Genomic DNA, 25,466 nt, shown 5'->3' with positions numbered 1-25,466 from the left:
AATATTTTGTTCCAAACTAATGGATGTCATTTAAAAAGGAAATTCTTTTTATTTATGAATGTTTCTTTTTGTATTCAAAAATTTACATATTGTAAATATTACTTTGTACTAAACTAACAAAGTGACTATTATTGTCATGTTCCATTGTCTAAAAATGCAAGCAATGTCACCCAAGCTTATTGTCTTCTGTTAATTTTCTAAACACTACCTATTTGTTGGAATAACTATAGCATTTGTATTACCTTTTTATGGCAATGGATTGGTTTAGTTACTTGCTTTTTTTCTTTTTATCAGTTGGAGGGAGAGTATAGGGATAATGAAAACTGAATGTGTGTGTAACACTTCAGCACACATGCCTACTAGATAAGTTCCATTCAGTGGAACTGTTTTCTGTGCACTTCCTTTTCATTATGCTGTAGCATAGTTCACATCCGTCTTCGATCTTGTTGACAAGCACCTGAAAACTAATAGGAAATGCAATTAAAATGGCATGTAATACTGTGGTAGTGAGAGGGGGCGGGGGGGGGGGGGGAGAGGGGGGGGGGAAGGTTGGACTAAATTTTCCCCCAATAAAATGTAAATCGCACAGGTAATGTATATTTAATCTAGAATTAAATCAGAACAACAGAATTTTGCTTGTCTATTCAGTCCTGCTTCCTTAATAACATACAGCTCAACACTTGGTTGCCTTTTATCAACTTACATTATGAGGTCAGTTCAATTTTATAAACACCTTTTATTAGCCATGACAAGTGTCTTCTGTTAAGTGTCACACAGTTTGCCATTTATGAATATACATGCAATAAATGTCACGATGTGGGATGTGTCAGTTGAATAAATGCTGGTCATTTGTAGGTCTGTAATTTTTATTTCTGTTAAAGAATTACTCTGCTAGAGTGCTGTTACGAAGAAAGAACTTCCTTGTATTTGAAAAGACTTCCAGTGTTTGTCACATTTCTGTGAGCATTAGTTTTATAGTCATGTATCTCGTGCCTTTCTGCACTGTAGTTACGTTCACTAGCAGGAAGAGCAGATTAATTTTTTCCTCTTTGTGAAAACATGATATTCGGACTGCAGTGGATGGTTAAATAAAATTTCACCATCACTTTAGTTCACTGATACTGTGTGGTTAATGTTTCCAATTGTTTAAACAGATGTCAATGTTTTAAATGTTTTGGTATATTAAATCGGTGTGGACCAGGTCTCAAACCTGGGATGTTTACCTTTCATGGGCAACTGCCCTACCACCCAAGCTACTCAAGCAGGACTAGTGACACACACTCACAGCTTTACGTCCACCTCAACCTCGTCTTCTACCTTCCACAATTCACTGAAGTCTAAATCGGAGCACAGTCCATTAATAGTAAACTCGTTCTGCAAATGATATGCAGGGCTTGCATATGAACCTCATTTGTAACTCTAATTACTTTTTGTGCAGTCAGTACCTCTTAACTGAGTTCTCCAGAACAGTATTCCTCAGAGTATCAGTGAATGAAAACACCTTACTGATTTTTATGTTCATCAAATTGTCATTTATTCTAGTTACAGAGGTAGCTGAATCTACATTTTAGAAGGCTCATTGTACAGTTTCTTCAGTTTTTTTTATCATTATAAACTTTAGAGATAGAATTTTCTGCACTGTTTATTAATAACAGTTGCTGTGGTTTTGATCATATGGAACAGGAAGAACTGCTTTTCTCAATGTTTATAGCTAATCAGTTTGTACAAAACAAGTTGCTGACTAAAAAGTCATTACCTGTTTTCACCGTGGATGCTTCTTCACTCACAAAGGGAGGTCATGATGTTTGGAATGCGGATTTACTGCAAACTGCGTATACTCGCAGTACTCCACGAGGACAAAAAAATGAGTAAGCAGTAGCGCATACCTCTCAATCGTTATTGAGAAAATCGCAAGATAATTTGTCATCAAATATGTACCTGTGTGTGGCCGTTATCACAAAGCGGCAGCAGCTGAGTGGTTAGTGTCGAAGCCCCATAATCGTAGGTTGTTGGTTGCTGGATTGAGTCCCGTTCGTTACTTCTTTTTTCCAACACAGTCATATTCTTTACTATTTATATTAGAATTGATGTAACAGGAAAAATATGTGTAATCAGATGAACTTTTATTCAATTTACAATGTTATTTGGCAGTCTACAAAGTTTTATTATCACAAATAATATAATATTCATAACTACCGGCTAGTAAATGACCAAACCCATAGGTGGTGGTGGTGGTGGTGGTGGTGGTGGTGGTGGTGGTGGTGGTGGTGGTGGTGGTGGTATTCTGCTTTATGGTAGGTCTTGTCATGGGTTAAGCCTCTTCCACTTTTGTCTATCCATAGCCAGTCTTTTCATTTCTGAATATTTGTCTCCTTTGATATTATCCAGCATTTGATATCTTCTTCTTCCTCTTTCCCTTTTTCCCTCCACCATTCCTTCTATTCCTTCCTTCAGTAAACAGTCCCTCCTCTAACAATGTCCAATCCAGTTCTGTTTTTCCTTCCTCAGTGTCCAGGTCTCTGCACCATATAAATGCATAAAGTGATACTGAAAATGTTTGCTTGTCTGTGATTTGCGAAATCCCTTATACCTGGAAGGAGCCTGAATCTACTTGTTATCTGCAAATTTTGACTGTCACAGACAGCTCTCAAAAGATGTACAACTAATCGTCGCTTTCAACGTTAAGAGTACAAGTTGAAGGATGGTATTTTTCGTAAAAACACGGAAAACATAAAGTTAAACAGCACCAGCTGCATTGAATAAATGCTATGTTTCCACATACGCGAGGTCTTTTGAGTTTTTCCATGGAAAAACAAACCTCGCAAACATTTTTAAAAACATCTCTTTCATCCATTAATTTGGAAGCAAACCATGCATAACACAGCATTTCCTTAAATATCGGCACTGATAATTGGTCATGCAGTATAGTCTCTTTTTAATAGTCTTATGAGAACAATTTCTCGTTCTCTTTCGATTAAGCCTGGCCCTCCCCTTGGTTGTTTACTAGTCGGTAGTTATGAATATTACATTATTTGTGATGATAAAACTTTGTAGACTGCCAAATAACATTGTAAATTTAATGAAAGTTCATCTGATTACATGTATTTTCCCGTTGTATCAGTTGTAATATAAGTAGTAAAGAATATGACTGTGTTGGAAATAAAAAGTGACGAATGGGACTCAATCCAGCGACCAATGACCTATGATTATGGGGCTTGGACACTAACCAGTCGGCTGCCGCAGCTTCGTGATAATACGGCCATGCACAGGTACATATTTGATGACTGAAATTATCTTGTGATTTTCTCAATAGTGCTTGAGACTTATGTGCTACTGATTACACATTTTGTTGTCCTCATGGAGAACTAAGAGTGTACAAAATCCGCATTCCAAATGTCATGGCCTCCCCCTGTCAGTTGACAATGCTCGTAACACCTGTTGAAAAGGACGAATTCTGCTTGTGATATGAATTAAGTGGTAGACAGATAATGTAAAACATGAACAGTAATGAGCACATGATTGAATCCTGCAGAATGTTCATTGTGATTCCTTCCCATGAAGATGTGGTGTCTAACTTTCAGCATCCCAGTTCCTAAACAAACTAACCAGGCATGTGCTGAACCATATATCCCATAAACATCTAGTTTCTCTAATAGAAGATTGTGACCTACACACTCAATTGCCCTGGTCGCGGAAGATCACAACTGATTATGCATAATCATTTAAAATTTGCATCTTAGTAAAGATAAAAACAATTTCCTCAGTAGTGCAGTCCTTTCAAAATCAGTCATTATCTTCCTTATTTCTGATAGGGATGTTTGAAATTTTCATTTACCCATTGTGCCTTTGTACTATCACTTCAGGGCATGTTCCTTTAAATTTTGAACTTCTTCAGTCACTTTCTTCACTTACTCTTAAAAACTGATAATTAAAGACGTACTGTGTATGAAACTGTCTTTTGTAAGGTTTCCATTCTATTTAATGAACACTGCCATCTCCTAAAGGTCTAAGATTTATCTAATTATTTTTTGAAACATATTCCATATAGATTTTACTGTCACATCCCTCAACTTGTGACAAAGTGCTTGTTCGTGGAAATTCTTACAAACTGTTACAGTAATGTTTTATTTTAAAAGCACTTAGAGATCCTTAACCCCCTTAACTGCTCTGGAGGTGTTCATGCGCGTGCCTTTGTACCTGTCCCTGTGTGCTCTGAATATGTTTATGCATAGAGACGTTCAGAGTACCAGGTAGGACTGGTGGCGCGCGAAAACACATTCAGAGCACACAGGGACAGGTACAAAGGCGCACGCGTTAACATGTCCAGATAAGTTAAAGGGTTAATTGTTACAGCCACTTTGTGGATATCCATTTTTTATTCTCAAGACATACCTACATCCGATCTTGAGAATTTTCAGCACCAGTTTCACAAGCAATTTTTCATATGTTAAATTTAGCTTGGATATTCTTTGTAAATTCCTGCCATATCAGCAATTATCAGATACTCAAGTCAGATCAAATCAGATTACCTAAGTTTTTGATATTTTCATCCATTTTTTATGTTGAGGGAATCTGGGCCACGAGCCACCGTCAGTGGCTTTTCACCCACCTTCAGTGGACAACTTAAAAGCTCATATATTTGATCAGCAGTCTTCACCATATACTACTTTTAGTAAAAGACAGGTTTCAGTAGTGTTTTTTCAAAGTTTCATGTGAAAATTCGATATTTTGTTGCTTTATGATTGCCCTTATTTTTCTGGAAAAACAAAATAACAGCTCTTGCACAAACAAAGGCCATGGCTACAATGATTTCTCTGGACACCAGAGATGCAGCATTTGACTGAGAAGGCTTCATGCCTCACAGCTAATGGTTGTTCATCTTTGCGTGATGCATACTTACTGTGACAGCATTGGTCACATTATTTTATAGCCACACCTCGTAAATTGAAGAAATCTGGTCTTTCGGTGTGCTTTATATCTCAATGCGATTGTGATACACCAGTAAACAGTCTAGAATTTAAAGTCGGCTACTATCTAACACTCAGTTATTCAAGGTGTTCGATAAATTGTTTCAGTCAACTCCTTGTGACACACTTTTACTAAACAATTCATAACATGCTACTATATATACATCAATTGTAAAACTGGCTTCAAAAAAGTGTGTTTTGGCTCTTGGAGGAAAGAAGCTTATTGAAATGGTTTAGCCCATTTTAGAGGACAAGCTGTACCTGTTTATTTGCTTATAGAAATGCTGATAATTCGAGTACTGAAGGGTTCACTTTTAGTGAGGAGTGGCCTATTAACTTTAAGAAATAAACATATCATTTTTGTGATAGATATGGAAAGTGAGTGGATTGGTGAATTTATCATGGAAAAATGAACTAGGAAGCATACTGGGAAATAAATCCACATGACATTTTCATTCCTGAGGAAATGAGGCTGTTTTTATTTTCTTTTTTAAAAAAGTATATTCCTGATTTAATATGAACTTTCAAAGATGCAAACTGTGGGATGAAAATGTAGCAAAGAATTCTGCAGTGAACATGGATGGATCTCTGAAACTGAAACCTCTTTTGATGCAAAAGCTGCTAATCCTAAATGTTTCAAGGGTATATCATACCCTTTCTTCTCTTACCTCTTAGACAAAAAGGCATAGGTGACCACAAAATCACGAAAAAAAGTGATTGTTGAGACTCGGTGAAAACATGACTACAGAGAAGCAAAAAGTCCTCCTTTTTCTATACTATTGTTCATTTCATAATAACACAGTGTCTAATGTGAACAACCATGTGACTTGGGTTAAAATTTTAAATTTTGGCTGTTCTGGGTGACAACTGGAGATGTTGTGCATGTACGTTCATAAAATGGGTGGAAGCAATGATGTATTTTTCAGCTTTGGTCACAAAAAAATGCACTTTATAAAGCATGTTTGAGGTTACTGAACAAGAAAAATATCACTAAAGTCTCTACAAAATAAAACTGAAGTTTTCTCATTTATTTTGGAAATTTGTGTGCATTTTGCTTTAAATGTTAAATACAAATTAATAAAATTGATAAGAAAATTTATTTGGAGTTCTAGTTCTTTTTTATTTGTTTCAGAAATAAATAAACAAATAAATATGAATAATGTAGAAACTATATAACTGTTTCATAACTTTATTTTTGTGGAAGATTCCCATATTTCTACACTTTCTTTATTCCACATTCAGCAATGAAACATTTGTTACTTGAACTTTCTCTGGGATCACTGGAACTTCAAATTAAGAGTCAACTGCAAATTCATTTTGTAAAGACAACTTATGCAGACATGATGGCTCTGGGTTATCTCGCAAACTTTTTCATGCACACGATAACAAATGCAGCCTTGTCAAAGTTAGTGGTGCAACAGGGAGAACAAGAAATGTTTTTCAAGCTAAATCTACACTTAACTGTAAGGTGCATGTATTCATATGAGGAAGAATGTTCCCAATTATTCCATTTTCAGCAAATTAGTGATCTTAAATTACTGAAATATGGTAAAGGTGGGCATTTATATCAAATGTATAACAGTACAAATCTGCAGATAACTATTAAAGTAACTACAGTAACCACTTTATTCACATATACACTTTGAAAAACTGAAAATATGCTTTCAGCAGCAAAAACAAACTAGATTTTTCAGTAGGAATTAAGTCAGATATTGCATGGAATACGTTGCACAGCTTTAGTACTTTAGACAAGAAGTATCAGATTTGCGACCATCTGTGGCACTTAATGGTAATAGACTTGCCTTGTCACCAGTGTAATTTTTTAATATTATTTATTTATTTACTTTTTATTTTATGATGTTTTGGGATAATGTGATGATCAGATGTATGGTAAGAAACATATCATGTAAGACAAAATCAACCAATGGAAACTACATGTAGAAACATCAACAATGTAGGAAAGGACAGGTTGCTACTTACCATAAAGATGTGGTGTGAGGTGTGCTTGCTTGCATGTATGAATGAATGGGGTTTGTTTCTTTCTCTCTTATGAAGGATGTGGCTAAAAGTTTGTGTGTAAATTCCTTTTAATTTTACCTGTCTGCAATTAACCGGTCATATTTATGGTAAGTAGCAATCTACCTATTCCTGCTATATAAAGCAAGTTATCAAAAGGGGTACATTGCAACAATGTAGTGAAGCTGAGAATGTACCTTGTAAAACCACTACACAGTAAATTGTCGCTTCCAATTCCACTAAGTCATGTCAGTGCCCAAACTGACATAGGCACTTTAACAGGGTACAAGGTAAATAATACTGCCAGTAGGGGACATTCGTGACAGTACGCCTGTTATGCCAACACTTATTAAAGAGTGCATGTGTTTTTTACACTCGCAATGCGATCAAAAGTGTCCAGACACCCCCAGAAACATATTTTTTTTCATATTAAGTGCATTGTGCTGCCACCTACTGCCAGGTTCTCCATATCAGTGACTTCAGTAGTCATTAAACATTGCGAGAGAGCAGAATTGGGCACTCTGCGGAACTTGTGGGCTTTGAATGTGGTTAGGTGATGGGTGTCTCTTGTGTCATACGTCTGTACTCGAGATTTCCACACTCCCAAACATCTCTTGGTCCATTGTTTCCAATGTGATAGTGAAGTGGAAATGTGGATGAACACGTACAGCACAAATGTGTACAGGCTGACTTCGTCTGTTGACTGACAGACTGCCAACAGTCAAAGAGGGTTGTAATGCGTAATAGGAAGATATCTATCCAGTCAAACACACATGGATTCCAAACTGCATCAGGAAGTACTATGAAAATACTGTGACAGTTAGGCAGGAGGTGAGAAAATTTGAATTCCATGGTTGAGCGGTTGCTCAAAAGCCACATGTCACGCCCGTAAATGCCAAACGATGCCTTGTGTGGTGTAAGGAATGTAAACATTGGACAACAGAAACTGTGGAAAAATGTTGGGTGGAGTGACAAATCATTGTATACAATGTTTCAATCAGATGCCAGGGTGTGGGTATGGCGAACACCCGGTGAAAGTCATCTGCCAGCATGTGTAGAACCAACAGTAAAATTCGGAGGCGGTGGTGATATGGTGTGGTCATGTTTTCATGGATGGGTCTTGCACTCCTTGTCGTTTTGCGTGGCACTATCATAGCAAAGGCCTACATTGATGTTTTAAGCACCTTCTTGCTTCCAACTGTTGAAATCGTTATCTCTGAATTGCTCTTCAACTTTAAACACCATCGAGCACCTGTTCATAACACACGGCCTGTGGTGGAGTGGTTACACGACAATAACATCCCTGTAATGGACTGGTCTGCACGGAAGTCCTGACCTGAATCTTATAGAACACCTTCAAGACGTTTTGGAATGCCTACTTCGTGCCAGGCCTCACTGACAGACATTGATACCTCTCCTCAGTGCAGCACTCTGTGAAAAATGGGCTGCCATTCCCCAAGGAACCTTCCAGCACCTGGCTGAACGTATGCCTGCGAGAGTGGAAGCTGTCATCAAGACTAAGGGTGGGCCGACACCATATCGAATTCCAGTATTACCTATGGAGGGCGCCACGAACTTATAAGTTATTTTCAGCCAGGTGTCCGGATACTTTTGATCACAGAAGGTACATATAAAAATAGTTAATAAAGGAATCACACTGTCGTACTGAGATAATAGCTGTTGCTTTCAAATGCTGCTAGATTTTCAACATAGGAAGTGACACAAATTGTACTGATTATAACAGGTATGTTTCTCAGCTTCACTGTGTTATCACAATGTGTGCTTTTTAATATCCTGCTTTATATTGTATGTTTCTTACCACAGACATGATGGGGTTATCTCATCTCAAAATGCATCATGAGATGATAAATACATAAATATAATATATATTATGGCACATAAGACAAGTGTATGACCATTTAGTTAAACGACTCAGTGGTAATTGTAATTCATAGGTCCTAACTTCAGCTGCTTTTGTAAGGTAAAAGTAACACTCAAAATTGTTTCGGATTGGCAAATAATACAATATAAATAAGGGAAGTAAAAGTTTGATAATGGACTGAGCTCATACCACTAAGTTTCCAAGTTGATTGCAATTATGTTCTAAACCAGTATACATTCTTTGCCACCCATCACACACTAGTAGTATACCTTGTTGGAGACAATGTCTGTATGTGTGTGTGCAGCTGGGCATTGCATCAAGTACCGTGATAATCCGGCACTCACACCAAAGGATCTTGTTATCTACCTCGGAAAGTACGAGGTGCGGCGCTTCGCAGAGCCTTACAGCCAGGTTAGAGAGGTAAGTGTCAATTTACCTCACATGCATCAAAAACTTTGTCCAGTCTGCCCTTTGCCCGGAGAATAGCTTCTCATGTTAGTTTATATTTTTAACAGCTTACTGAAACTGCATGAAATAAATTTTTCCTTTACTGGTAGTAAAGAAAGATACTTTTAATAAATGAAATGAAACCTGGTGCATAGTATACATTCAAAAGAATTTGTTTCCTTTGGTGTCTGTAATTGCCATCCCTTTTTTAAACTTTAGGGGTGTGTTTACAAAAGCAGTAAGTAAAATAAGGGGAAGGAAACCACACAGCAGTAGGGGACTGATGTGTGGAGCATAGAAACACAGTAAATCTTAACAGTAAATTGTATTCACACTAGCTTGTGAGCTCTTGCTCTTTCTTTAGTAAAAGTACACATATACACACTCAAAACCTCAGACACCTCACAGGCATACACTCCCACTAGGAAAACAGCAGAAGCTTGAAAGCTAGTGTGATTACTGTTTTTTGTTAGGTGTTTCTATGCTCCACATTTCAGTACTCCTTAGTTGAGTGGTAGCCTTTGCCTTATTTCATGTACTGTTCCTTCCAACCAGGCATGTCCATTATTGTTGTTACACAGTTGGATATGTGTGTGGAATGGGGGTCTCAGTAAACAATGTCATCCACTAAAACTTGTGTGCCCACTGGAGGCTACAACAGAGCCTCATACCTGGTATCGTGGCCTGGCCAGGGAGTGAGATGTCCATCACTATGCAGACAGCCATCAGTGTGTGAAAAATTAAAGGAACCAGACAGTCTGTTCAAGTGTTCTAACCATTGTGTTCATCTTTTTAAACGATGTGCTTGCTTTCAGTTCTTACATATAACACAATGAGCAATATGTGATATTTTTAAAAACCTCACATTTAATATCCTTTGTAATATGTTCATATTTTATTCTCTTGTGGATGTTACTTTTCTTTTATTGCCTGACTACACTTTGTGTTAACAGCATCCTGTGGAAACATTTCTTGGACAACAGATGTGTGGTTAACTGTTCAGATATTGTTTAATTGGAACACTAGAATACAGTCTGCATTGTTGGATTTCTTTGCAACAATGCCAACAGCTATTGCCTTCTTCAGTAACACATGTATGGCTTCCTATCTATATGCATTTTTTTTCTGCAAAAGTGAGATCAAATCTATAAAATTATTGACATTAAGTAAATGATTGCATGATGGACTGAAAAAGTAACTCAGAATTTTGGGGGAACAGCTGTAGTAACTGCAATTTTTGACAGTATAGAGCTTCCCAATATTAAAGTCCACAAATGAACTATCAATATATGGCAGTTCCTAACCACCAGTCTTAATCCCTGGAATGTGCTACACCAACAGACGCAAGTGAAGAGCAATTTGACATATCTAATGGCAGAAAACGCAGTGTAATATTTTTGTAGATGATATTCCAAAATGTAGTATTGAAAATATCAAGAATGGAAAATAATTTTTGCTAAAACACAGCTGAGTGTGTTAGTTTGCCGGCCGAAGTGGCCGTGCGGTTAAAGGCGCTGCAGTCTGGAACCGCAAGACCGCTACGGTCGCAGGTTCGAATCCTGCCTCGGGCATGGATGTTTGTGATGTCCTTAGGTTAGTTAGGTTTAACTAGTTCTAAGTTCTAGGGGACTAATGACCTCAGCAGTTGAGTCCCATAGTGCTCAGAGCCATTTGAACCATTTTTTTTTGTGTTAGTTTGAAGGTGATCTGAATAAGTATAGTTGTTTAATATATTAGTCAGCCCTCCACATTCCTCATGTTGCATTTAGGTATCATTCAGAAACATACCTACAGAAAAGTAGAAAAAAATAAAACAAAATTACTTTCGTGTTTTCCTCCTGGTGATAGACACAATGCTTGGTGTCACCATCACTTTCTTAAGTAAGAACTTAATTAATTTCACTTATTCTTCTCTAGTAACTCACTTAAAGTTTCGTTGTGAAGTTGCTAGTATTGTTATGAAAACTGTGATTTGGTTACTTGTCCATTCTTTTGCTGTGTAATAAAATTTTTTTTGACTTCATTTTTTTCCTACTTTCTTATTACATAGGTGTCAGAAATATATCTCCATCCAGACTACAACAGTAACAACTTTGATGCTGACATTGCTATGATCATACTGCGGGATCCTGTTGAGTACACCCGTTATGTTCTTCCGATTTGCCTGTGGAATCAACATTCATCATTAAGCCATATAATTGGTCAAATTGGAGTGGTAAGTGTTTCTTTACAGATTTATTTTTGCTACTATCCAGAAACTTTAGCATCCATGGTGGGTGGCTGATCCAAAGACATTATTTACAGACAAACATGTTTTCACTCTGTAAGATATACAACTGAAATAATACATCACTGGCTATGATGCCAGAACTGAACTGAAATAAAGTAAAAGAAAAGTATCTGCATCTATACTCTGCAAACCCCTTTGAAATGCATGGCAGATGGTTCTTCCCATTGTACCGCTTATTAGTTTCTTGCTGTTTTATTTGCATATGGAGTGTGGTAAGAACAGTAATTTAAATGTCTCGGTACATGCTGTTATTAGTCTCTTTTCATTGTGACCTCTACTGGACCAATACATAGGTGATGGTTGTTCATAGGTTCTTCATGTAATACTGGTTCTGGAAACTGTGCAATTAGGCTTTCATGAGATAGAAGTAAACTTCTTGAAGTGTTTCCCAGTTTGGATTTATCTCGCAGCATTTCTGTGACACTCCTCAATACCCAAACTTGTGACCACTTGAACTGTCTTCATTTGCTTATCTTTAATATCTGCTGTCAGTCTTATTTGACATGAGTCTAAAACAGATTAGAAATATTCAAAGATGGACTAAATGAGTGTCTGGTAAGCGATGTCCTTTGTAGACTAACTGAAGTTTTCCAGTAACCTACCACTGATTAGAAGTGTGCCATCTGTGTTACCTTTGTGATCATTCCAGTTCGTATTCCTGTGGTAACAATTGTTAAAGCCAAATATTTGTGTAAGTTGTAAAATTCCAGTTCTGACTCGCTGGGATAAGTAGCCATATTTCTGCGATTCTGCAAGATTTTAAATTCCTGAACATTTGAAGCTTTTGCACCACTATGAAATCTTACCAATATCTGACATAATATTTGTGAAACTTTTTACAGATTGTGCATTATTACAGACAATTGCAACAACTGTAAAATATTGGAGATTATTTTTATTACTGTTTGTAAGGTCATTAATATACAGAGAGAAAACTAATGGGCCCAATGTACTTCCCTGGGAACATCTGAAATTACTTCTATATCTGTCAATAATTTTACATCCTAGACTACATGCTGTGCTCTGTCTAACAATAGATCATGTACCATAAAAAATCTCCTTTTATACCCCATTGTCATTAGTAAGTGGTGGTGTGATCAAGAGTCAAACGCTTTACGGAATTCATGATGTACTGAATCTATCTTATTGTTTAGATCAATAGCATTCGAAATATTTTTCTGTGAAAAACCCAAATTGAGCTTCACATGACTGATACTTTAAATATCCATGCTGGTTGGCAAGGAGGAGGTCATTCCATTAAAGATATTTCACTATGTTTAAGCTCAGAATATGTTCTAAAATTCTATAACAGGTAGCAGTTTGTGGATCATTTTTCCCTACCCTTCTTGTGTACAGGCATGGTCTGTTGTTTCATCCAACTACTGGGCACAGTTTTAATTTATTTACTGTTAAGAGGGGCTAACACAGCTGACAGTTCTGTACAAAATCTCTCAAGGATTCCACTGGGCCATGGAACTTCGTTCAGTTTCAGGATTATGGGTGCCTATCAATGGCAGGGGCACTAAATAAGCACCACTCATCTTTGCAGTAGTGAGAGAATGAAACTGGAGTAATACTCTTGGATTTTCCTTTATAAAAGATTGCAGAGCAGAATTCAGTCTTTAAGCTTTAGCTTTGCTATCCTGAGTTTCAGTTCCTGTGTTAACTGTGAGCACTTCAACACTTGACTGTGCCACTGATAGCCTTTACATGTGACCAGAATTTCTTCCTCATTTGTGACAGGTCTTGAGCATTAGTCAGGTTCTTCTGCATTAGTCATTGAAGTTGTGCATGATACAGTTTTATGGGAAAAATATATCTAAAAACAAAGATGATGTAACTATGTAACTTACCAAACGAAAGTGTTGGTATGTTGATAGAAGACACAAGCGTGCGCACACACACAAAATTCAAGCTTTCGCAACCCACGGTTGCTTCATCAGGAAAGAGGGAAGGACGAAAGGATGTGGGTTTTAAGGGAGAGGGTAAGGAGTCATTCCAATCCCGGGAGTGGAAAGACTTACCCTAGGGGGAAAAAAAGGACGGGTATACACTCGCACTCGCGCGCGCGCTCGCGCGCAGACGTATTCAAAGACAGAGTTTGGGCAGAGATGTCAGTCGAGGCGGAAGTGCAGAGGCAAAGATGTTGTTGAATGACAGGTGAGGTATGAGTGGCGGCAACTTGAAATTAGTGGAGATTGAGGCCTGGTGGGTAACGGGAAGAGAGGATATATTGAAGAGAAAGTTCCCATCTCCGGAGTTCGGATAGGTTGGTGTTAGTGGGAAGTATCCAGATAACCCGGACGGTGTAACACTGTGCCAAGATGTGCTGGCCGTGCACCAAGGCATGTTTAGCCACAGGGTGATCCTCATTACCAACAAACACTGTCTGCCTGTGTCCATTCATGTGAATGGACAGTTTGTTGCTGGTCATTCCCACATAGAATGTGTCACAGTGTAGGCAGGTCAGTTGGTAAAACACGTGGGTGCTTTCATATGTGGCTCTGCCTTTGATCATGTACACCTTCCGGGTTACAGGACTGGATTAGGTGGTGTTTTTGTCCAATCAGAGAAACGTCACACCCGAACCATTTGCTACTGCCACAACTAGTTGGTTCACTTGCAATTTCTTGTCCAGCATTCTTTCTTGATGTGTTTGCATCCCAAATCATGCATGGGTCTGTCAATTTTATTCACATTATCTTTGTTTTTAGATATATTATTTCGTATTTCATCATACATGATAGTCACCACCACACACCACAGCGACACTAATTAAATAACGTGTTTCATACACAGTACTAACTAAACATTACTCGATACTTCCACACAAGATGTGATTCAGCATCCTATACATGGTTATCATGATCACAGAGATCAGCTTACATTAGACAAGCTTTGCACGGCATTGTGTGAAACCAAGTTTTTGAAGGCGGCAATTCGTCATTGCAACTGGGTGGTAAGTCAAATATATAATAACTTAAGCCACTGTTGTACTTTAGCGCAATGGTTAACATATTAACCTGCTATGTTAAAGGTGTAGGTTCAAATCTTGTCAAGTAATAAAAAATTTTTTCTATGTCTCATCAAAATAGTTTGATTACATTTTTATTCAATTAATCATATTAAGTGTAATTATTTTATTTCCAATTGTTTGCCACATCATTTTCATCACCATACAGACTCTTTTTTGCTCTTATTTTTCTACCTATTCTTCTTTCATCTGGAACCTCCCTGAGTCACCCATAATCTGCAACCTAGTGCCAATGAGAACTGTCATTGGTTGGTAACACGGTAGCTTGTATAACCAATGGGAGGACAGTTTCAGTTAATCAGTGAAATTACAGCTTGCTTTTAACGCTGAAACTGAACTTTCTCAGTCTTGAATGTGATAGCTTCAATAGCTGTGAATAAAGTGATTGTGATTTTAGTTCTGCTGCAGATTGTTGAGAATCGCTATCTCAGATAAATCACAAATCGCTAGGTTGTTGTTAGTTTAGGACCCGAGTGTAAATTCAGGGCTACAAAAAGTCATCTGCTGCATTTCAGTAATTGGTTACATAAAATAAGCTGCCATCATAGCATCTCACATTTCCAACATACCTTGTGACAAACGCTTCAAACATCGCTCCATGTTAGACATTAATAGCATTCGTGAAGTCATTTGCCACCTTCATGTGTTACCTATAACAGAGCAGTATCCAGCAGCCGATGCGGCAGCACTGTAGCAGCAAGGGACAGATATCAGCTATTAAGTAATTTTAAATGGACTGTAATAAATTGTAGTGAAATGCTGTAAGACCTCCATGGGATTGGTGCTTGCTCTAATATCTGTCGGATAACATTCAATGTGAAGAAATGTAATATATTGCACATGAACAGGTCGAAAGACCCAGTATTGTAGGTTTAAACAATTGTTCTGCAATCACTTGAAGCAGTGATATCCAACACATGTCTGGGAGTATGCATACAGCACTGTTTAAAGTGGAATGAACACTTAAAACTATTTGTAGGAGAGGTAGGTTCCGGTTAGAGATCTATTGGAAGAATCCTCAAGAAGTGTCATCACCTACGAAGGTGGCAGTTTACAAAATCTTTGTCCAATATTTGAGTATGACTCGTCTGTCTGAGACATGTACCAGATTGGACTGACAGAAGAAACGGGAAAACAATCAAAGAGAAGCAGAGCATTTCATTACATGTTTACTCGCTAAGGGCAAAAGCATGAGAGTTCCTCAACCACCTCTAGTGCTATACGATACGAAAGAGGTATTGTGCATCAAGGTGTCGTTTATCGTTAAAATTCTGAGATCCCACATTCCTGGAAGATTCGACCAATACATTACTTCCTGCTATGTAGAAATCAGAGCTGACACAGAGGCTTAACAACTGTTATTCTTGATGTGCAACCTTCAGAACTGGTTCAGGAAGGGAAAAAAAAACACTGGTACACAAAGTACACTCTGCCACACACCATAATGTGGCTTTGAGTATAGATGGCAATTTACCCCCAAAATTGTACTATTAACAATTTGGGGTTTTAGCTAAAATTCTCTATCTGGTATTTCATGAGCTCCGCTGCTTTATAGGATTGCTTCAAACTCTTGGTCTTCATTGTTAATGCTTCACCAGTAGATAATTAAGATTTTATAATGGGGAGGGGGCATTACTCTAAATGTTACATTAATAATTTGGGTTCCCCTATAGCTTCCATTATTTGGATTGGATGGAGTGTTGTATCTACACTCCACACACAGTTAGCTACGTGGGTAGCAGCCTTCGATGTGTAGTTCATCTCGGAGCCATTTAGGAGAATCTTATAGTTCTCAATGCTATGACACAAGTCTAGGAAGTTGCTGTAAGCTTGTGGCAGAACCTACAAATTATTTGGTTGAGCCTTAGGTATGATTTTGGAGCCCAGATGACAGGCATCATTTCACTGAATCTCTGGCTGGTGGCACCCTGTTCCTTCAATGGCTGCTTCTTCTGTATTTTCAGTGAGGTTCCCCAGGAATACACACAAAATGCACAAGATGATTATTTCCATCCCTTGCTCTCATTTGTCTAAGGAGTACCACTGTTCCCCATATATTCAAACTGTTGACTATTAACAGACCCATACCCTTTTAAAACGTGTTTGGATAAAAATCCTTCATTAAGAACACACATTTCCTTTACTGACTATCAGTTTTTGCTCAATGGCATCCTCAAATCTTGAACAGTTTTCTACAATCTCCCTTCACCTGACTGGGAAATTTTATGTTAATTTAAAATAACAGCTTACTTATCTCTCCACTGACAATGTCAAAGAGTAACATAGACTGTCAGGCAAAGGGAGGTTGTAGAAAACTGCGCAAAATGTAAGGATGGCTCATCAATGACATCTGGTAATCTATAAAGAAAACTCAAGGTTAGACCAATATTTACAAAAAAAAAAAAGACCAAACCTGGCCCAGAAAGTTTGACATACAGAAGTTATCTAGAGAAACTGATTACAAAACGCAGTTGGAAAAAAGAATACCTAAATGTTGGAAACAACTTGAAAGAGAGATTGAGAATTCAGAAGAATGTCCCTCTTAAAAAGAAATGGAAACATGCTTGGTGGAGTCATGATTGTGATGAGTTAATTATAAACAGACAAGAAGCTTGGAATATCTGGAATGCAAATAAAAATGAAAAGGACAGGAAAAATTTTATAGAAGCAAGGATATGTGCATCAGAAGGTCTCAAAATGATTGGAGTACAACATATAAAAGATCAACTAACATCAGTTGAGACACATTGTAAGCAGAACACCACAAGGAACTTCTACAAAACATTCAAAAATAGTTTAAAGACGTGTATATCACCAAGTTTACAATTTATAGATACAAAAACGTAAAAAATGCATATAACAACAGAGAGAACTGCAGAATACTTGCAAACTGCTTCAAAGAATTGCACAACTGTGATAAAGAAAAAATGATAATGTAACCCAAGTACAACCAGACTCAAAGCCACCAACAATAGATGAAATCAAAGAAGTCATAAAACAACTTAAAAATAACAAAGGGCCAAGGGAAGAGAATTTGGAAGCACTCTAGTGACAACATATTTTATGTCTAACACAAATCGTCAATGAAATTTGACAGCAAACAACTTAACATCAAAATGGACATCGGCATTAATGCATCCAATACATAAAAAAAGGAAAGAAAACTGATCTCTAACAATTGTAGAGGGATCTCCCTCTTACCAGTGACACATAAGATCTTGTCCATGACACTTTTAAAGAGAGCTGAAGGAATACTCGACCAACAATTACAGTATCAAGCTGCATTTAAGAAGGAAAGGTCTTGTGCAGTGCAAATAGAAAAGAACGTAATAGAAATGAGGAAAACCAGAAACCTTAAATATGTGGTAACTTTTTGGAGATTTTAAAAAGCACATGACTCTATTGATAAAAATGCACTGATCCGAATTTTAAAGAACTTTAACAGACACATCAAAAGTAAAATTTATGGAGAACTGTCAAAACCTTTTGAAGCAAAATCCGGAGAAGACAGGGAGATTATCACCCCTACTTCTAACTGCGCGTTAGAGAAGGTAGTGAGAGAGTGGAGAAAATCCATTAATACTAAGTGTGTTCGACTAGGGAGACACAAATAATCACCATAATGTGTCTAGCTTTTTGCAGATGATATGGCATTAATTACTGGATATTGCTGAAGAACAAATGACGGAACTACAGAAGCAAGCAGACAAAATAGGACTAAAGATATCATTTGAAAAGAATAAAATAAATTCATGACATATATCAGTGATGCTGATTAAATTCCATAACAATATCTAAAACAAACTGTTTTAAATTCCTCGGTGAACTGATAACAAGCAACACAAAGGAAAAGATAGCCATAGAAAATAGTTTATGAAATGGAAAGTGAATTCCAAAAGAAAGTATGTAACACACACACTTTTCTTAGAACAGAAAGCCAAGTCACTACCAAACAGTAGTAAGGCCTGAAACACAGTGTGCAGCAGAAACACTTAAAACAGCAAGGTTTGGGATTTTCAAAAACTGGAAAAAGTTGAAAGAAGAATTCCAAGCAAAATACAGAGACCTAGAAGTAACATTAATGTTAAATACAAATTAATATCAGACAGAGAGCTGTATTTGAAAATGGAAAAGCTAACTGATGTAACAAGGAAAAGAAGACTACAGTTTTAGCGCTTTAAATACTGATTAAGACTAACCAAGCTGATCTTCAATTTACTAAATGCCTACAAATCCTAACCCACATGGTTCACCGAAATTGACAGATATGAAAAACACAGATATTAGAATGGACATAATAGACAACAGAATACTTTTCAGAGAAGCAACACAAAAAGCAAGTTTTCAAGAAAGAAAGAGGTCTGCAATAGGAAGAATGTGGACCCAGGGGAAAAAAGGAATGACCCCTCTTAAAGGATGAAGTAAGTCTGGGAGCAACGAAAATTAAATGCAAAGAAGACAACCAAAGTGATTTATCATACTTTGAAAAAGGGTGTTTTGAATAAAGAAAATTTGCAATCTTTATGTAGGACTTTTATCCACACATTTTAAATCAACAGATAGTGTGTCTCCCCATTGAGAATGTCAAAGAATAGCCATACTCTTTTGTTTTTTTCCTCCCTGTAACATGGGGCACAACAGGATTCTAAACAGGTGAAGTGAAGTGTGTCTCACTAGCTTAGTTTAAGTTAGAGGGAGACAGATCGTGGACTTACTGGTGAAGTGTAAGTGTGCAATATCCTGAGTTCCTTCCGATTCCTATCTCCCTTCAGTGGATCCTAAGACTTACCACTAATACACCATTCAATCAAATACACGAGTAGTGATAAATCATGTACTTCCTGTACAGGATAAAATACCTGTGAGAGAGGATAGTACTTGATGTACCTTTAGAATCTCCAGTACATGTATCTCAGCAGCCTTCCCAGCACACCAATCAGAGGAGTTTCCAACTACATGATAGCAGTCAGGGTGATTTCCAATTGCTTATAAATGGCAGCTAACTCACACTATGTGCAACAGCAGCATTCACAATGAGCTACGTTGTAGCTGATGCTTTCTGGATCTGTTATGCTAAGATAACTAAAGTGATTAACCCTGTACAACAGGGGCAGCTTGCTGCAAAAGAGCCAGAAGGGCCCAGCCTCATGAAAAATTTTGTGGCATATTTTTTTTCCTCAGACAGTTAGAGTATAACATGATTGTGGCATAGTATGAATAACAGGAAATTAAGATAATCAACTCGGTTCTCTCTGTTGCAGACACACACAAAGCATGTCATTCTGCAGTGATGAACCAGTTTTCCAATCCCCATACTATATGTAAAGCTGAGGACTAGTGGCAGGTGGTGCCCGTAGCCCCATACCTCCTCCCCACTCCTGACCCGCAGTGAGTGACGCAACCAAGCAGTTTTTCGATCTCCACCTTCCCCTCCCTCCTCGCTAATGCATAGTTGCGGGCCACTGCACATGTACCTCTCCTTCCCTGCATCCCAGCCCTGCCGTGGGGCCAGTGATAGACAATCCTCACTCCCCCACACCCCCAGCTCCTAAAACGGTAGTCGCTGTGACACGACCAAGCTCTTTCCCTTTATGCGCCTTGCCGCGCCCCCCCCCCCCCCCCACTCCCCCCACCCTAGAATCAGCTTAGGGCCAGCTTCAGGAGGCCCATGGGGTGGACCATCTCAGCTGTACTCCTCTTTTCTAGTACCCCAGCGAACCCTGCTGTCCCTGCCATGCTCCCATTCTCCTCCCCTTGCCCGCCCGTCAACAAGTCATTACATTGTTTGAGGCCAGCCACTTTGGGCTTGCGGAACCTAATTGTCACTGCTCTCACTTGCCTTACTGCATTCCTTCCCTGCTACCACCTCCCCCTCCCTCTGCCACCACCCCCCACCCCCCATCCCTACTGCCATTCATCAATGGAAAATGTGGAAAACAGAAAATGAGGCCATCTCTTGGTAGTGTTCCATACTCTGGAGCTTTGTGGTTGAAAAATGTTCATATAGTGATTCTTAAATGAGTGTAGTACATTATTTGCATAAAATGCTCTTCCATACTTAACAAATGAAAGACAAGCTGTAAATCAAGCCATTAGGCACTCACCCAAAAGATTTCTTCATGTCTCAACTCAACGGAAGGAAGAGAACTTTCTGCAACATATGGTTCTGTAAAAAGTCTTGGTTAACAGTGAGGGAAGAGAGACAAAAGTTTTTTTTTTTTTGTATTGTGTATTATTTGGTAGTGATGGATTGTGGACAACAGTTGGCTGTAAGGAACTAAAGTATTTAAATGAACGAATTAAGAAACATGAAGAAAGTGGGCAACATTTAGAAAATTCCTGTAAATACAAAATGTTTGGCACAATTAACATTCCTGCTCAGACAGATTCAGTCTACGAAATGTCAATTCAGAAACATAATAAATTAGTTACAAAGACGACACACACATTAAACAGAATAGTAGAGTGCTTAATGTTTTGTGTAACTTGTGAGTTGGCACTGAAGGCTCACAATGGAAAACAGCAGTCAGCAAACTGGACAGTTTCTTAGATTTATTATTTGTTCTAGGAAATCTTGACAGCATGTTACATGATCACTCAAGCAGTTCCAGTACGCACATATGTAAACATGACACACATGATACAAAGTGAACTTTAAGACTGTGTGTATAAAGTTTACATTGAACAGCTGATTAAAGACATTAATGCTGCCACTTTTCTGTGCAGGCAGATGAAAGAAAAGATATTATGTGCAGAAGTCGGTATGTCACTATAATGTGGTAAATTAAGGTGAAGAAACCTGTTGAAAGATTCCTTTGAAAATGTTGATAGGACAGCTTGTGGGTATAGTGAGGTTCTAAAAAAGTCTGGAACCTTCCAGTATTCAAGAAAAACTCATTTCTCAGGCATTCGATGGTGCCCCAGTAATGGCGGTGTACTGACTCTGATACAGAGTATTTTTCCAGACGCTAAGTAAGTCCACTGTTATGCGCATCAAATGAATTTACAGTAAAAAGTAAAGTCTGTTAGGTTGTTGTTTGTAAATATTTATAGATTTACAATGTTTCTTTCTTCATTGCCTAAGCAGAGTGACGCTCTGTAACGAGATAATTCCTTCAGTCTCTTCAACTAGATGGAACTTACAGACTCGTGTGGTAACTAATCCTCAGGAAAACAAATCACACTTATTGGAATGTTTTTATAAGATTGGAAGAAGATTCTTGGAGTGATATTACAAGAAGAGAAGCATTTGCTTTAAGGAATTTACTTTATAATCCAGACCTTTTGTTCCTTCTAATTTTTTTTTCTACAAGATTATGAAACACGTGGATGCAGAATGAAAACGCCATTACTATACCCAATGCATTAAATCATTTAGAGTTGGCTGTTTCGGAAATAAGAGGACAATGAAATGCATTGACTTTTTGAAGATAAATGTTTTATTCTTCCAAGAAAATGTTCAAAGTATAGTATTTGACCTAATCTGACAGCAGATGCCAAAGAAGTGTGACATTGTGACCAACCAACTGAAAGGAAGATTCCAAAACTCTCATGTATTCAGTAGCTTCGAAATTATTGATCCAAAGAAGGTGATTTCCCAGCCACTTTATTCAATACTTTTTCATTAAGTTACAGTCCCTTTATTTTCCATGATAAATTGAAAAATGAACTGTCAGTGATTTACTGCATTTTACATTTAAAGGCATTACATTGGTATGTAAGCTGTTCACTTTTCCTGTGGAGCATTCCTTTGATGAAGCGTTCACTGAAGTGCACAAGACACTGCAAATTGCGTGAATTACACTTGCAGAAGCAAAGCACAGTTTCAGTACTTTAAAAAATATTAACCTCCATCAGGGCCAATGTTTCAGGAAAGACTGCTTGTTCCATTTATAAGGTGGAAATCAGTGGAATTCCAAACCTAAACAACAGAGTACTAGATATGTTTGCCAGTCAGAAGAGTAGGTTATGCACAACTAATGTAAAAGTGACCTGTTAGTATAGATACCACGTTAGTTAATCTGCTATTTAGGTAAAATAAGCATAACCCACTCCTAGCCAATGTTTCCAGAGTTTTTTCCATTGGCCGTAAGGCAAAAGCAAGGAGGGTACTTATATTTGCACTCTGATGCCTTCCCAATGGGCAAGAAGTTACATGTTTACTCCTACAGTTACACCATGTTTCTTTTTATGTTACAACCGAGACTACAGAAACAAGAAATAAGTATGAACATCAGCAGGAGGAGAGCTGGTGCATTATATAATGAACACTTCGAAACAATGCCTTTATAAAGTTTACTGACTTTTTATCAGCACCCCACCAATGAAAGTGAACATGAACTGCCAGTGCCATACAAAGTGATTTACGTTACAATAATAGGGAAACAGGGGCTCAAAGTTCCTGATTTCCTGAACCTTCATCTACTTCTACCTCTCTGTTTTGTTGTCAGTACTGTTCTGTCTAAGAAACTCATGTGACAAATGCAAAATTCTTAGAATTTTATGAAAAATACAGTTGGTACACACTAATGTGTAAAGGGGAAACTAAATGTAACACAACACGACTGTTACAGTATGTGCAAAAGACAATGTTACGTCACAATAATTGACTTCCTAATTGCATTGTTTATAATGAATAAACAAAATGCCATTGGGCTGAATTTTCTCATTATGACAGTATTGAAGGGCAATCTGTTGTAATTGTTAAAAACCATTTGAAATCCAAGATCACACACAATATTTTTTTATTCAAGACAACCGGTTTTAACAGTCTTAGATGTCTTCAGGTCTTAAACTCCCCCCCCCCCCCCCACTCCCCACGTAAAGCGTGTTCATTTTATGCTGACCTCATGCACAGGATGTCAAATATATAAAACTCAGCATGTTATAAATGTTTACCATCACTAAGATATTTAAAAACCACACATCAAAAGGCCATGTCCATTCACATATTGCTCAGATACTTGTTACATGATACATATATGTACACTGCAGCGTATCTGTTTACATATGCTGGACACATACTAAAAAAACTACATACTAAACAGTTTACTGTTATTTACATGTCTAGCATATGTAAACAGGTGTTCTATTGTGTAAGTATTTCTACCATCTATGAGCAGTTTGTGTATGGACATGGCATTTTGGACCAGATGCATTGTGTTTTCAAATATTTTAGCAATGACAAATGTGTATAATGTGCTGAGTTTTTATCAATTTGACATGTTTTGAATTAGGTTGGCATATAAGGAAAATGTTTTACTAGAAAAAATCTTTAAGATCGGAATTGACAGCCAAGACTGTTGAAATTAGTTGTCTTGAATTTAAAAAAATATCTTGCCCGATCTTCGCTTTTGATGGATTTTTAACAAACACCATTTGGATCACAACTTTTTATTGATTCATGACCACTTTGTCTGCACTGCTCAGCATCCAGCATCATCTTGAGGTCTGACACTACAAAGTTTAGTCAGTCAACTGTGTGTGTGTGTGTGGTTTTTTTTTTTCACACAACTGTTGACAAACTGTTCTCTGCAGCACAAGACCTAAAGATGCCCTGCAATGCTCACAGAAACTGTTAGTTGATAAATAAAAATTTGTGATCCAAATGGTGTTAATTCATTATAACAAAAGGGTCACAGCCCTATGATATCTCATTAATTACAAAGCTATATTTGCATCTGGATCATAAAATTCAGACAACAAATGAATCTGCAAGTGGAAAATAGGTTAAAATATTGCACTACTTAAATACTTACACTGTGGCTTCAGGGAAATAATTTTTCAACCCAGATATTGTTGCTGAAGTTCGTAGAATGTGCCACGGTTAACTCACAGCCATCTATTTACTACAAAATATGTTATTCATGACACTCATAAACTTCAAAAAAATTTCAAAAATACCTATTTCTTCATGTAGATATACAGTGAAATGAGGAGCAATAATAGTCTGGTTTAGGATACTACATTTAACTGTCACTAACTGGCATCTCAGTAATCCAGCCCACTTCCAGCCCGTAGTTGCTCAAGCAGAAATGACACACAAAATAATAAATTCTTGTGTGCAACAATGTCTGAAACTGCGGCTTTGTTTACGGGTCAGTATTATGGCTTCTAAAAGGAAACTTGGTATGCTGTATCTCAAGCAGGAACTCAAAATTATAGAAGAGTTCAGGAGTGCACCAGGGAAGTGTGATAGGACTGCTGCTGTTCTCAGTATGCATAAATGATTTGGTGGACAGGGTGAGCAGCAATCTGCTATTGTTCACTCATGAGGCTGTGGTGTATGGTAAGGTGTTGAAGTTGTGTGACTGGGGGGAGATGCACAATGACTTAGACAAAATTTCCAGTTGGTGGGGTGAATGGTAGGTAGCCCTAAATGTGGAAAAATTTAAGTTAATGTGGATGGCCTGTACTGTTCAGATACAGTATTAGTAGTGTCCGCTTTACACAGTTGAGTTGTTAAAATATCTGGGCATAATGTTGCAAAACAATATGATACGATATATTGAACAAGCATGTGAGAACTGTGTTAGAGAAGGTGAATGGTAGAGTTCGCTTCATTGGGAAAATTTGAGGAAAGAGTGGTTCACCTGTAAAGGATTCTGCTTACTGGATGCTGATACAAGCTATTCTTCAGTACTGCTAGAATGTTTGGGATCCATACCATGTTGGATTGGAGGAAGACATTGAAGCAGTTCAGAGGTGGGCTGCCAGGTTTGTTACCAGTAGGTTTGTACAACACATAAGTGTTACGGAGATGCTTTGGGAACTCAAATGGGAATCCCTGGAGGGAAGGAAACGTACTTTTTGAGAAACACTATTGATAAA

The 25,466-nt window shown here is 37.7% G+C and overlaps 1 protein-coding gene across 1 annotated transcript in view; it reads left to right on the top strand.

Annotated features, from left to right (window-relative positions):
* The window catches only part of LOC126203748 (serine protease gd-like), a 309,528-nt gene that overhangs the window by 263,603 nt on the left and 20,459 nt on the right, over positions 1-25,466 (top strand). The window contains exons 6-7 of the mRNA XM_049938116.1: positions 9,170-9,285; positions 11,363-11,527. Of these exons, the coding sequence (XP_049794073.1) occupies positions 9,170-9,285; positions 11,363-11,527 (281 nt within the window). The remainder of the gene's footprint in view (positions 1-9,169; positions 9,286-11,362; positions 11,528-25,466) is intronic.

This window comes from Schistocerca nitens, chromosome 9 (genome assembly GCF_023898315.1).
Source record: "Schistocerca nitens isolate TAMUIC-IGC-003100 chromosome 9, iqSchNite1.1, whole genome shotgun sequence".
Taxonomy (NCBI): domain Eukaryota; kingdom Metazoa; phylum Arthropoda; class Insecta; order Orthoptera; family Acrididae; genus Schistocerca; species Schistocerca nitens.
Note: the sequence above shows the minus strand (reverse complement) of the source record. Positions and strands in the feature narration are given on the sequence as shown.